Source organism: Phyllobates terribilis, unplaced genomic scaffold (assembly GCF_046119375.1).
Source record: "Phyllobates terribilis strain yellow unplaced genomic scaffold, ASM4611937v1 Scaffold_12__6_contigs__length_324123572, whole genome shotgun sequence".
Taxonomy (NCBI): Eukaryota; Metazoa; Chordata; class Amphibia; order Anura; family Dendrobatidae; genus Phyllobates; species Phyllobates terribilis.
This window is the reverse complement of record NW_027362772.1, coordinates 185943233-185958593: the sequence shown is the minus strand read 5'-3', so window position 1 is coordinate 185958593 and position 15361 is coordinate 185943233. Positions and strand designations below refer to the sequence as shown.

At 42.2% G+C, this 15361-nt stretch overlaps 1 protein-coding gene across 1 annotated transcript in view; it reads right to left on the bottom strand.

The window, feature by feature from the left end:
* Window positions 1-1376: 1376 nt before the first annotated feature.
* The window catches only part of DNAJC11 (DnaJ heat shock protein family (Hsp40) member C11), a 172735-nt gene continuing 158750 nt past the window's right edge, over window positions 1377-15361 (bottom strand). Inside the window, exons 12-16 of the mRNA XM_073656524.1 lie at window positions 12762-12831; window positions 8840-8897; window positions 5822-5964; window positions 5548-5677; window positions 1377-3867 (exon numbers count right to left, since the gene is read on the bottom strand). Of these exons, the coding sequence (XP_073512625.1) occupies window positions 3842-3867; window positions 5548-5677; window positions 5822-5964; window positions 8840-8897; window positions 12762-12831 (427 nt within the window). The 3' untranslated portion in view covers window positions 1377-3841. The remainder of the gene's footprint in view (window positions 3868-5547; window positions 5678-5821; window positions 5965-8839; window positions 8898-12761; window positions 12832-15361) is intronic.

Genomic DNA, 15361 nt, shown 5'->3' with positions numbered 1-15361 from the left:
GCTCTGGAGCATAATACAGGATGTAACTCAGGATCAGTACAGGATAAGTAATGTAATTTATGTACACAGTGACTGCACCAGCAGAATAGTGAGTGCAGCTCTGGAGCATAATACAGGATGTAACTCAGGATAAGTAATGTAATGTATGTACACAGTGACTACACCAGCAGAATAGTGAGTGCAGCTCTGGAGTATAAAACAGGATGTAACTCAGGATCAGTAATGTAATGTATGTACACAGTGACTCCTCCAGCAGAATAGGGAGTGCAGCTCTGGAGTATAATACAGGAGGTAACTCAGGATCAGTAATGTAATGTATGTACACAGTGATTGCACCAGCAGAATAGTGAGTTCAGCTCTGGAGTATAATATAGGATGTAATTCTGGATCAGTACAGGATAAGTAATGTAATGTATGTACATAGTGACTCCACAAGCAGAATAGTGAGTGCAGCTCTGGAGTATAATACAGGATGTAACTCAGGATAAGTAATGTAATGTATGTACACAGTGACTGCGCCAGCAGAATAGTGAGTGCAGCTCTGGAGTATAATACAGGATGTAACTCAGGATGAGTACAGGATAAGTAATGTAATGTATGTACATGATGACTCCACCAGCAGAATAGTGAGTGCAGCTCTGGAGTATAATACAGGATGTAACTCAGGATGAGTACAGGATAAGTAATGTAATGTATGTACATAATGACTCCAACAGCAGAATAGTGAGTGCAGCTCTGGAGTATAATACAGGATGTAACTCTAGATCAGCACAGGATAAGTAATGTAATGTATGCACACAGTGACTCTAGAGTTCAGCTCTGGGGGTATACTATAGGCTGTAAGTCAGGATCAATATGAGTAATTTAATGTTTACAAAGTGACTCAAATTAACTCAATGGGATTTTCTCAAACTTATCCTTTGGATCGTGGTCAGTACCACATCAGTGTGTCTGACTTTTGGCACTTCTACTGACCAGCTGTGCAGCCAGTTGTAAACAGTTGTACACTGTTGTGTGAATGCTTCCAGGTATTGCAGATATTTCTTATTATTTGAATAGGGGTTAATCTGCAGTAACTGAGATCGGCCACTACACAGTGATGGCACTGTACTGCTCCGCTCCATATACTGTTCACATCTGACTGGTGGGGTGCCGTGTGTGACCCCCAGCAATCAGATATTGATGATTTATCCTAATGATATGTCATCAATATAACAGCAGTGGAAAACCCTATAATCTATACATAGTAGTAATTCTGTAGTTGATAGAGACCTCAGACCTTACGCGAGTTAATCTGCACCTACTAACTAAAGTGACAATGTCAGATCTGTAGGCAAAGTCCCCAAGAATCAACAAGATGTGGAAAAATACCTTGATTTATTTCACAATGTTTTTATTTCACGTGTTTGGGTCATAAAGTAGAAAAAGAACCTTTTGATGCAAATTCCTGGTCCGGTGTCTCGGACGGACCTCTGCAGGGTGGACCATCTGTTTGGCAGAATATAAGAAAGACTGACAACCAGACAATATGAATCGCTATGGAGCAGTAAATGAAATTTAGAAGCCTTGCGGGTGCAGCCAGTGACTTGCCCCTCATACAGACTCACAGAATATGGCAGCTTTTATTGTACTCTCTGCCTGGGGGATCAATGTTTGTGTAAAGAGATCACAAAGGAGACTCCGAGATGACAAAAAATACATGCAGCTCAATGGGACTGGGAAACATATGGTCGACAGCAGGTTGACAAGCCAGGTAGAGACTTGCAAACAAGGAGATGAGCAATTAAAAAAAGGCTAATAATCCTCTATGTATATAGGGTGAACCAATAGAATATTATTGTATATTCAATAAATAGGTGTCCACCTCCTGGCACATATCATGGGCAAAACCCTACAACTCATTTGGAATTTTTGGTATGGAAGAAAAATTGCCCCTATAATCTGATATCCACGTCTACTGTGATCCCGGATACTGGACCTTCCTACTACAGAACATCCTGCATGGTAGCGCTCAAACAGCTCAGACAATTTTGCAATTATACCCATATGGCAAACCCATAGATCTGCACCCAGCCTTGCTTACTCTGGGTAATGCTGGCCCAATGTCATTTCAAGAGCTGGGCAATGCATCACTTTCATGTCGATTTTTCCCCAAAATAAAAAAAAAACCTACCCTTGAATATCCAGAAATGTGGCAGCCATGTCCTGCTATGTCAAATGTGTCTAGATACAGATAGCTGCTGCCTCCAGATGCACTTAACAGGATACTAAAGATCCATTTACACTGCAAGATTATCTGGAATGGGTGCTCCTAGGAATGATCATCTTGCAGTCTAACCAAGCTGTTAATCACACAATGAACAGCATTGTTCGTCAGGTGAAATGATTTTTTTGTTCTCGGCATCACTTCGTTCTGTGTATACAGAAGAGGCTCCTGGCGCCTCAGTTACCGCGGTCAGACTATTAAACAACCGCTGATCGGTAAATATTTACCAAGTGGCGGTTGTTTAATTGGAGCCTGACAGCTGATCCAAAGGCAGTATGTATCAGACACTGGCTGTACCATTTCAGCCAGATATGTTTGACTCTAAAACGCTGCGGCATTTCAGAGAAAGAGGTAGTTTAATAGCCGCCAGGGACCCCGAGCTGCACAGGAAACTGGACGCTAGGCGGATCCACAGCGACTTCTCTCCGCCTGCTCCCTGCATGCATGTATAGGCAGAGACCTGTCATTCCAGGACAGTGGGTGGCGAGAAGCCTGTCCGACTAGTCCCCAGTGCGGCTCGGCTTTTAAACTATGTTTTTCTCTGAAATGACGCGTTTTAGGGTTAAACATATATAGCTGAAATCATACAGCCAGAGTCTGATACATTCTTCCCGAGGATCGGCCTACACGTATCAGCTGTACGGTTCCCTTTAACACCACAAGTTGGGTGGTCAAAACCTACCCTTTAATCTAAAGGCTGTCTCCACAAAATGTAATAATCAATTGTTCCCTGTTATCAGCAGTTTCAGGCAGAGGAGAAATTGATCATATTGTTGTAATGAAGGTTAAAGATCCACAAAAATTTCTGAGCTTATGATCATTACTTTATATCATGGCTCTATAACACGAGGATCCTCCAGAAACCTTTACAAAGGTGTAACTGAAATCAACAGCTCTTATTATAACACTACTGCCGTCTTTAAAGAGATGGTCCATGATCAGAAGAACATGGCTACTTTCTCTCAAACAGACTGGTCCATGGGTTATGCCTGGTAATGCAGCTTAGCGCCATTGAAAATGATGGAGCTGCAATACCAGACACTACCTATGGGGTGTGCTGTTTTTGGAAGAATGCGGCCATGTTCTTCTAATTATCGACAACCTTGTTAGTGTTCCTTTAAAGGCAGGACAATATGCAGAGGCATGCATCGTGTAACAGACAGGGAAAACTGGGTGTTCAGCAACGTAATGGCATCTCCACGTTCAACCTACAATTCTCCAGTTGTCGGAGTACTACAACTTTCAGCATTGCAGTGTCAGCTAGGAGCTGTAGTTCCGCAATAACAGATTTGCATTGGTTGCAGATCAAATGTTATGACTGTACCAAGGTGTAAAACCAGGTGATCCCTAAAAGAGATATGGTTCCGGTAAAACAATGTTGTTTCCTCTGCATATGCTCATTATTATAATATATATTATTTTTGACAACTTTTTTTTTTTTTTCTTCTTTTTTAATAGTTATAGTCTTAAAAAAAAAATTCATCTTATAGGATTCATGTTCAGGTAATCCAGGGTAGAGTCTCCAGGTCCGCGATATATGACTTCTGAGTGTCAAAGTTTCGCTGCTGGCTAAAGCTAGCCATCCGCATCGATCTTGTGAGCTGAAAGAACGGAGAGGAATAAGAGGCTGGTCATAAAATCACTGAGAGCTAATCTCACGGCGCCTCTGTTAGAGGACGCTCTGTTAGCTTTCCATGCATGATCTGGTTTTATGTGGCTGTGAAATGTAGAATGTTAGAAAATTCAGGACATGCTGTGGAATTGGGTGGTAATACTGGTAACTTTTATATGTGACCCTAGGGAGCAGGGGTTCATTTAATTACCTATCCTGTCATCAAGCAAGCAGGCCTCCTAGGGTCCATTTCCTACCATATACTGGGGTAGATGACAGATCTGTGTTACTATGCAGAGCAGCGGCATGAACACCTAGGACAAGATGTTATGGGCACTCTATGGCACTGACCCCTGACAAAGCTAGTTTGGCAGCGAAACGCGTAGGGATTTTTTTCTTCCCAGTTATCTATTTTCTTGCACCTTATTACATCATAGATTTGCTGGGTGCATTGGCTGTGTACATTAGTGCTTGCTGCAGTTTATTCACCCTTCTTGTTCATTTCTACTGTCTATGCATTGCTGACGGCTGACATAATCGGCTTGGCCTGTCCATTTAGGATTGGATTTACATGGCATTTGTTTACATAGCTGTATGATCCCTACTTATTAGTTTGTCATATTTGGGATTGGTGTTTACGAGTTAGATCTATTTATTCAGTACAACATTTTTATCTGACCTAAGGGTTCAGGCATTAGGATGGAAGCTTTACGGTCACCAAATCCTTATACTGTCCGGTACCTATATGTAGATTTTTAAGTGTTTTTATTTATATTTGTATGTCTAGAGATTTAAGTATAATTTGGAATATATTTTATTGAATTCTCTAGCTTTATATGCTCCTTTTTCTTTCTTTTGGACGCTTATTATTTATTTATTTTCAATTCAGTTAATTAAGACATTATAATTGGCAATGAACCATCTTTGGTTATCCTTTCTTATATGATGGGGCATAATAAGTATGGCACTTTTTGGGCACATTGAGGTATTTGGGTGCACTATGCACTAATCACCTGAGTTCTGTGTGTATCAGGTTTAATAGTGGCTTCTGGTCACTATTTATCTGGGTGTTATGTTGCATAGTCTTGGTTTTTTATCTGTGCACTGTGGGGATAATTTATCACAAATGAAGGCGTGGGTTGGCATTGTGCGGGAACCTTATGGTATTATTTATCTGGGCACTGTGAGCCATTTTCTGGGAACTTCATAGCACTATGAAGGCGTGGGTTGGCATTGTGCGGGAACTTTATGGTATTATTTATTTGGGCACTGTGAGGCATTGTCTGGGAACTTTATGGCACTATCAAGCGCTGGTTGGCATTTGCAGGAAATTTATGGCATTATTTATATGGGACCTGTGAGGTGTGGTCTGCAAACTTTTTGTCACAATTCATCCATGCATTGTGTGGCATTATTTGAGAACTACATGGCACTAATATCAGGGGGTTGTGTGGCATTGTCTAGGAACTTTATGGCATAGTTGAAGTAGTGCGGTATTGTCTGGGAACTATGTGACATTATAAATTGGAGAATTATGCTACATTGTCCAGGACCTTGGTGCTACTTAACGGGGCATTAGTATATTAGTACTACAATTCTAAATAGAGAGAATGAGGATGGCAGCATGCAAACTTCTGATAATGTTCTATGAACCCGACTATAAACTCACACTGCTTTGGTATCCTAAGTGCCTCATTGTCTCCAGACATTACTTGATGCATAACTCCTCTGAATTGGTAAAGGATCTTGAGGCTTTTATCTTCCCCGATACAAGGGTCATAGAACCCCGGTAGTCCGGCCTGAGGAGGAAGACAGACAAAGTTAGATACTGTTATGCATGGACAGGCACAGATTTTCATCCTGGAAGTCGGACTTAAACCCAACATGGCTCTGATGTCCAGGGAAATCTGTAGGAAGCAGATAGAAATCAATCGTATATTTACCTTTGAAGCTTCTGTGAGGATCAACTTAGAGTCTTTGACCAAGCACTGCAGGGGCACCGTCACATCGATGACTTTCACTCGCTCATTTTTTCGACTGTTATCGGTGACAAATTTACCATACCAGGCATTCAATATTATCAAGCCTGTAACACAAAAACATATCTTTGTCGTGAAATTTATAGAGGACCGGTCAGCTCTCCTTTTAGTAAATACATACACTACTCACAAAAAGTTAGGGATATCTGGCTTTTGGTTGAAATTTTAGGATGATCCTAAAATGCCCTCTAATCTTTTCAGGTGAACGTCATGTGACCTTCTCTAAACTTTGGAATGCACACGTCCAACTGTTCAATGTTTCAGTATTCTTTGCACAACTTGCTGTTCTCTAACAAGGAGCTTAATAGCAAAATTTACAACAGGTGTTTGATCCATGAATTGCCCCATAAATTTCCGAGTTCAATTAGAATTGGTATTAAACAGTCCTCCACATCATGCTGTTCACATCATGAGATCAAGACGACACCTAACAATTGATCCTCGCCATTGTGAGGCTTCAAGCAGGATGTTCTCAGACGGAAGTGGCCACTGAGCTGAGAGTGTAAGGCTGTGTGCCCACGTAGCGTTTTACAAGCGTTTATGCTGCGGAATTTCCGCAGCATAAACGCTTGGGAAACGCTTAGTAATCCGCCCCCCATGGTCCCCAATGACAAGCCGCAATGTCAATGCCCATGCTGCGGATTTTTCCGCAGCATTTATGCTGCGCTCAAAAATCTGCAGCATGCCCATTAATTTTGCGGACACGCAGCGTAATCGCCGCCATTGACTTGCATTGAAACGCATATAATCCGTGTCAGTACATTTGTACACACGGATATTATGCATTTCTATGTGCGGATGGTACCCAAGTCTGGAGGAGAGGAGACTCTCCTCCAGACCTGGGTACCATAGAAACTGTAAAAAAAAGAATTTAAAATAAAAAATAAAGTTTATACTCACCTTCCGTTGTCCTCCCGGTGTTTTGTCTGCGCCGTCCGGTGTCTTGCACTGCTCGCGCTGTTGGGAAGGACCTGCCATGACGTCAGTGAGTCATGTGACCCATCACATGGCTCAATGACGACACCGCAGGTCCTTCACACCACCGCGAGCAATGCAAGACACTGGATGGAGCAGACAAAACACCGGGAGGACAACGGAAGGTGAGTATAAACTTTATTTTTTTATTTTTTACCATTCTTATTCTTTTTTTTTTTTTTTTTTACTAACTTGGTCACACTACTATAAATCCATGCCGGTTGCATGGATTTATATTGTGTGACCAAGTTGTCAAGCACTTTTCCAAGAGATGCTAAAATCGCTTGGAAAAGCGCTTGATAACCCGCATGCAGAAATGCATGCAAAGACGCTTGGCAAACGCTTCTACCTGGCGGGCATAAAGCATGTAAAATCCGCATGCGTTTTTCCTGCCAGGGAGAAGCGTAAAAAATATGCAGCATTTCTGCATCGTTGGCACATAGCCTCACAGAGTCATCAGCAGGGTGCAACAGAGATACAGAGAGACTGGAAGAGTCACAGAAAGGCAGAGAAGTGGATGTCCTTTGGTCACATCCCACACTGATGACCGCTTCATTGTGAACAATGCCATTTGGAACCGGATGATGAATGTCACAGAACTCCAGGCACATGTAAGGGCGTTAAGCAGTACCCAAATGTCACATTAGACCATTCGAAACGGTTTACTGTGCTCTGCATGCTAGATGACCTGCAAGAGTACCTGACCACACCACCATGGAGCAGGGAGCAACTACGAGGGACCAGTGGGCCTCAGTGTTCACTGATGAAAGTTGATTCACGCTGAGCAGAAATGATGGCCACCAACGACGTTGGAGATGTCAAGGACAGCGCTATGTATCAGCCACTGTGGTCACCAGACGAGCCTTTGGTGTTGGTGGTGTTACCGTGTGGACAGATGTGTCTAGCCACTACAGAACTGCCCTACACTTTGTGACAAGCCCCTACTACTTGAATAACATCATTAATCCAGTCATTGTGTCCCTGTTTGAACAACACAGGCCTAATTTCATCTTCATAGACGACAATGCTCCAGCTCATCAATGTCGCATCATTAGGGAACGGCTGCTGGAGACTGGGGAACCTCAAATGGAGCAGCCTGCACTTTCTCCAGACCTGAATCCCACAGAAAACCTATGAGATCACCAGAGTCATCGTATAGAGCAGTGGTTCTCAACTTTAGTCCTCAAGACCCACCAATAGATCATGTTTTCAGGATTTCATTAGTATTGCACAGGTGATGGAATAATTACCTGTGTAATACTAATGAAATCCTGAAAACATCATCTGTTGGTGGGTCTTGAGGACTGGAGTTGAGAACCACTGGTGTAGAGGCCCGTAACGCGGTACCGCAGAATCTCAATCACCTGAGGGCCGCCCTTCAAAAATAGTAGGATGCCATGCCTTGGCAGACCATAACTCGACCTGTGAACAGCAGGAGATGTCGTTGTCAAGCTGTGATTGATGCTGAGGGCCACATGACAAGTTATTGAGACGCTGACATTTTTTGTTGAGGTATACCACCACTGTTATTCACTTTTGTTTCAATAAATTGTTTGAGATGAGGAAATCACCATTGCTGCTTCTAGTTAATTGTCAAACTTTCATGATAAAATATCACTGTACCGGGAACTTTTTATGTTTTCCATAAATTTCATCAGAAAGCCAAATATCCTCAACTTTTTGTGAGTAGTGTATGTCCCCCGTAAGAAAACCTTTTCTTAAAACTCTACATTTTACAGTTCCTCTGTTAATCCACCTGGAAAAATATGAATAAACTGACAACTAAGTGTTACCATTCCCATATGTTGATAGGGATAGGCCTTATACACTCAATAAGTGTTGACAGTATAATCACAACAGCTTAACACCAGCTCAGCACCATAACTACATAAATATTACATTTGTGTTCAGTACACATTACCAAAAAAATGTTTTTATTAATCTTACCCATTCTAGATTCTTCTGCTTCTATGATCCTCCGTACAGACTCCTGCATTAATCGTACCTACAGTTTTAAAGACACATTAAGGGTCATATTGCAGAACTTTTCAGTACTAGTGTTGAGCATTCCGATACTGAAATATCGGGTATCGACCGATATTCGCGGTATCGGAGTTCCGATACTGAGTTCCGATACTTTTAGAATATCGAATACCGGAATCGGAAGTTCCCATAATGCCTGCGCTCTGCAGTGTCTCTGAAGGATGACAAGCTGGATGGCAGCGCTCAGCTTACTGTACTTGTCATTTAGTGTAAAGGATTTATTAAAAAAAATAATAGTGTTTTCATGCACCGTCTCTTAAAAAAAGCCGGCCGGCAATTCAGCAGCGGCATACATCGGTACCCGACAATTTAGAATAGAAAGAATAGAGCATCACACATAGATTAGATAGATAGAAACATGTCAGTCACATATATAAGAAGTACAGTGATAGTGTTTTCATGCACCGTCTCTTAAAAAAAGCCGGCCGGCAATTCAGCAGCGGTACCCGACAATTTAGAACAGAAAGAATAGAGCATCACACATAGATTAGATAGATGGAAACATGTCAGTCACATATATATGAAGTACAGTGATAGTGTTGCTTACTGTACTTGTCATTTAGTGTTAAAATAAAGGATTTATTTAAAAAAAAAATTGGCGTGGGGTTCCCCGTAATTTTAGTCTCTAGCGGAGGTTAAGCAGACGGCTGGGGCAGATGTTTGAAGCCTGGGAAGGGGGTAATACCCACCGAGCTTCCCAGGCTACTAATATCAGCCCCCAGCTGAATACCTAGCCTTTACTAGCTATTAAAATGGGGGACCCCCAAAAAAATGACGTGGGGTCCCCCCTATTTTAATAGCTAGCAAAGGCTAGGCAGACAGCTGGGGGCTGATATTAATAGCCCAGGAAGGGTGCCATGAATATTGGCCCCCTCCCAGGCTAGAAACACCAGCCGTCAGCCGCCCCAGAAATGGCGCATCCATAGGATGCGCCAATTCTGACACTTAACCTCGCTCTTCCCACTGCCCTGTAGGGGTGGCAGTGGGGTAATAGGGCTGGGGTTGATGTCAGCTTATAATGCCAGCTGACATCAAGCCCAGGTTAGTAAAGGAGAGGCGTCTATAAGACACCCCCATTACTAACCGCATAGTCAAAGTTAAAAAAAAACACAAACATCCAGAATAAAGTCCTTTAATTGAAATAAAGACACAATTCTTTATTGTTCTAAATTAAACCATACTTACCATCACGCCCATTCCAGCTGAAGCCAACGATCTCCTGCAATAAAAATAAAATAATAAAGCAACATCATCCTTACCTTCCCATGGTTCCCAGGACAGCTTCAGCTCTGCTACATCGAGATGACAGGCTGGACCGCAGCAGAACGCTGCCATCCATCCTGTCATCCCGCGCACACTGAGAAGCGCAGGCATGCTTGCGCTCCTCAGTGTCTGGCTGTGACGGCATAAAGATGAGCCGAGGTCATGTCCAATGAACTCCGCTCACTTCATGCACGTCACTGACAGCGTGGGAAAATTCTCCTGCACTCAGCGCTTCAGCGTGAGAATTCTCCCGTGGAAAGGTAACAGAGCTGGAGCTGTCCTGGGAACCATGGAAAGCTGAGGATGATGTTGCTTTATTATTTTTCTTTTATTGCAGGAGATCGTTGGCTTCAGCTGGAATGGGCGTGACGGTAAGTATGGTTTAATTTAGAACAATAAAGAATTGTGTGTTTATTTCAATTAAAGGAATTTATTCTGGGTGTTTGTATTTTTTTTGTAACTTTCACTATGGGATTAGTAATGGGGGGGGTCTTATAGACGCCTCTCCATTACTAACCTGGGTTTGATGTCAGTTGGCATTATAAGCTGACATCAACCCCAACCCTATTACCCCACTGCCACCGCTACAGGGCAGTGGGAAGAGCGAGGCTAAGTGCCAGAAGTCGCACATCCTATGGATGCGCCATTTCTGGGACGGCTGACGGCTGGTGTTTCTAGCCTGGGAGAGGGCCAATATTCATGGCACCCTTCCTGGGCTATTAATATCAGCCCCCAGCTGTCTGCCTAGCCTTTGCTAGCTATTAAAATAGGGGGGACCCCACGTCATTTTTTTTGTTGGTCCCCCATTTTAATAGCTAGTAAAGGCTAGGTATTCAGCTGGGGGCTGATATTAGTAGCCTGGGAAGCTCCATGGGTGTTACCCCCTTCCCAGGCTTCAAACATCTGCCCCAGCCGTCTGCTTAACCTCCGCTAGAGACTAAAATTACGGGGAACCCCACGCCAATTTTTTTTTTAATAAATCCTTTATTTTAACACTAAATGACAAGTACAGTAACCAACACTGTCACTGTACTTATTATATATGTGACTGACATGTTTCTATCTATCTAATCTATGTGTGATGCTCTATTCTTTCTGTTCTAAATTGTCGTGTACCGGTGTATGCCGCTGATGAATTGCCGGCTTTTCATGTTTCACTGTGAGCACTGTTCCCATCGATTTGGGCAACCAACTCCCCCAATACATTCTACATTATTGTTAGTTGTTTTCCTTCATGTAGAATTAACCTACAAGGAAAGAAATGGTTTATTTTCATTCCGATATTTGTGTCCCATTGACTTGCATTGGTTTCCGGTATCGGAATCGGCGATATCCGATACTTTTTGGGTATCGGCCCGATCCAATCCGATCCGATATTTCCTGATATCGGAAGGTATCGCTCAACACTATTCAGTACAGAAGATTTAATGAAAGAGTAAATGTTAAATGAATGATACAAGTAAACAGCAGATAAGCTTCACCCCACCATGATTGTCTGTCTGTAGGATTTTCTGCATGATTCTGAAACAGGCTCTCGTTCAGATTGCACAGGTAGTGCAGCATTATCAGACCTGACGCTGGTGCAGTGGCTCCTGGTACAGGACAATACCCGGCCCCATGTTGCCAGAGTGTAAGTAGGTCCTGGATGATGAAGACATTGCTGCCAGTGATTGGCCTTCCCTTGCCCAGACATGAATCCAACCGAGAACTTCCGGGACATTATGTATCCGTGCATCCAACACCACTAAGCAGCGTCACAGACGGTCCAGGTCAGCGACGCCCTGATCCTGGACTGGGAGGACACCACCAGGACCATGCTAATATATTGACCAGGCACGTGGGGGCCATACACACTACTGAGTCACATTATAGAATTGCTGTGCTGAAATTCACGCAAATTGGATCTGCCTGTGATTTTAGTATTGTACTTTGATTTTCAGGAAGACTGAGTCCATCCCTCAATTGGGTGATGATTTAGGTTTCCATTCACAGTGGATACATCATTTTATTCTCAGCAAATTACACAATTTATATCAGTAAAGATTTTCAACTTTCCAAATCATTCATTCACCAAGATTCGATGTGTTATTTAAGTGTGTGCGTGTACATTAAATATACAGTAGTATACACACATTGCATCTTGGTGGTATAAAAAGACATTGATGTGCATGGTAGTTTGGATCCACAGAGAGTCCCTCAGAATTTATCTATTATGCTTCGCTTATTTAGCGCTCTTATATTATGTAGCGCTTTACAGACCTTATCACTGTCCCCATTGGGGCTCACTATCTACATTCCCTATCAGTATGTCTTTGGAGTGTGGGAGGAAACCGGAGAACCTGGAGAAAACCCACACAAACACGGGGAGAACATGCAAACTCCTTGCATATCGATTATTGTCTACCATTTAGAAGATATTAGGACCCTAAATAGGGATATGACCAATAGCATTCAGTGTTAGAGCCACAATAACACGTTCTCTTACAAAGGTTTGGATGATTAAACAGTGCCTCTCCTATACCCGTATAATGTAATGGGAAGGGAATGGGGGAACAATACTCACTGCAGCTTCTGCTTCTTGCTTCTTCTTTAGGATGTCAGATGCTGAAGTTTCTCTTTGCTTCTCTAATTCTCTGTCAAGATTTAAAAAATGGCAAATCGTGAATGTAAGGAAGTTGGTAGCTGACTCAGATCATGAGAGGGGAGCCCAGATGAGAGGCCGTGTACTGCAAGCTTTAGGCCATGGCCCCACTATCAGTATTTGATCAGTATTTAGTCAGTATTTTTTCTCAGGAGTGGGAGCCAAAACCAGGAGTGGGTGATAAATGCAGAATTGGTGACTTGTTTCTATTATACCTTTTCTCTGATTGTTCCTTACCTGGTTTTGGATCCCACTCCTGAGAAAAAATACTGACCGAATACTGATAGTGGGGCCGTGGCCTTAGATCAAAAAACATTCATGAACAAAAAAGTCAGAATCAAACTGGCTGTATTGGAAAACACCTGACTTATACCTTGTGTCAATGATATTATACCCAAATAGTTTTCATTTATAGTTAAGATACATTTTAAGCATTAGTTTGTTTTAAAGCAGCACTCCAGACTTTTTTCCCCCTATACAGTGTTGCAAATTTTTATTCCAGCTTTTATTGTGCCATTTATGGGTCGTCTGTCAAATGGATTCTTCTTTCCTACTAATAAGTTTCCACTAATTCAGCCTATATTTCCCATAAAGCCTTTAATGAAACTTCAGCCTTTCTACCCTGTCTCCTGCTTGTGAAAGGAGTCTTCTTGTCAGTTCTTACTAGCAGGAGGTGGGAAAAAAAATTGTAACTGCTTCTCAAACCATACACTGGAGATTCTGCACAGCACTCACAGATACAGTAGTATTTGAACTGGAAGTGTGAGTCAGGACAGTTTAATAACTCAGCATTGTATTGATTCACCTAATATCTCATTACATGGGAGTACAGGAAATCAGACTGAAGTTAAATGGGTAGAAGTGGGGTCTGAGCGTTGCCAGGAAGATTTGTATAGGACAGGTGATGATATCATACTATAGTTGATGTCACAGACTGACATTATGTCTTAACATAAGAGCTTGTAATGGACTGGTTGCCAGACTTACAGTCAGAGTTGCCCATAAAGAAGGGGGACGGATATATGCAAATTAATTGGGATGAAACAAATTACACAGATAAAATACTGCTGGTGAGTTAGCAATATATTTTAAAGAAAAAAAACAAACTTTTGTGGATTGCTACTAAAAGCAGCATTTTATTTTGTATGTATGTCACCTAAAGTACTGTGTAAAAGTGCTAGGCAGATGTGGAGAAAATGCTGCACAGAAAGAACAGACTCCATCTTCAGAATAGTGAGTGCAGCTCTGGAGTATAATACAGGAGGTAACTCAGGATCAGTAATGCAATGTACACAGTGACTGCACCAGCAGAATAGTGAGTGCAGCTCTGGAGTATAATACAGGATGTAACTCAGGATCAGTAATGTAATGTATGTACACAGTGACTGCACCAGCAGAATAGTGAGTGCAGCTCTGGAATATAATACAGGATGTAACTCAGGATCAGTAATGTAATGTATGTACACAGTGACTGCACCAGCAGAATAGTGAGTGCAGCTCTGGAGTATAATACAGGATGTAACTCAGGAGCAGTACAGGATAAGTAATGTAATGTATGTACACAGTGACTGCACCAGCAGAATAGTGAGTGCAGCTCTGGAGTATAATACAGGATGTAACTCAGGATCAGTACAGGATAAGTAATGTAATGTATGTACACAGTGACTCCACCAGCAGAATAGTGAGTGCAGCTCTGGAGTATAATACAGGATGTAACTCAGGATCAGTACAGGATCTGTAATGTAATGTATGTACACAGTGACTGCACCAGCAGAATAGTGAGTGCAGCTCTGGAGTATAATACAGGATGTAACTGAGGATCAGTACAGGATAAGTAATGTAATGTATGTACACAGTGACTCCACCAGCAGAATAGTGAGTGCAGCTCTGGAGTATAATACAGGATGTAACTCAGGATCAGTACAGGATCAGTAATGTAATGTACGTACACAGTGACTGCACCAGCAGAATAGTGAGTGCAGCTCTGGAGTATAATACAGGAGGTAACTCAGGATCAGTACAGGATAAGTAATGTAATGTATGTACATAGTGACTACACCAGCAGAATAGTGAGTGCAGCTCTGGAGTATAATACAGGATGTAACTCAGGATCAGTACAGGATAAGTAATGTAATGTATGTACACAGTGACTCCACCAGCAGAATAATGAGTGCAGCTCTGGAGTATAATACAGGATGTAACTCAGGATCAGTACAGGATCAGTAATGTAATGTATGTACACAGTGACTCCACCAGCAGAATAGTGAGTGCAGCTCTGAAGTATAATACAGGATGTAACTCAGGATCAGTACAGGATCAGTAATGTAATGTATGTACACAGTGACTCCACCAGCAGAATAGTGAGTGCACCTCTGGAGTATAATACAGGAGGTAACTCAGGATCTGTACAGGAAAAGTAATGTAATGTATGTACACAGTGACTGCACGAGCAGAATAGCGAGTGCAGCTCTGGATTATAATACAGGATGTAACTCAGGATCAGTACAGGATAAGTAATGTAA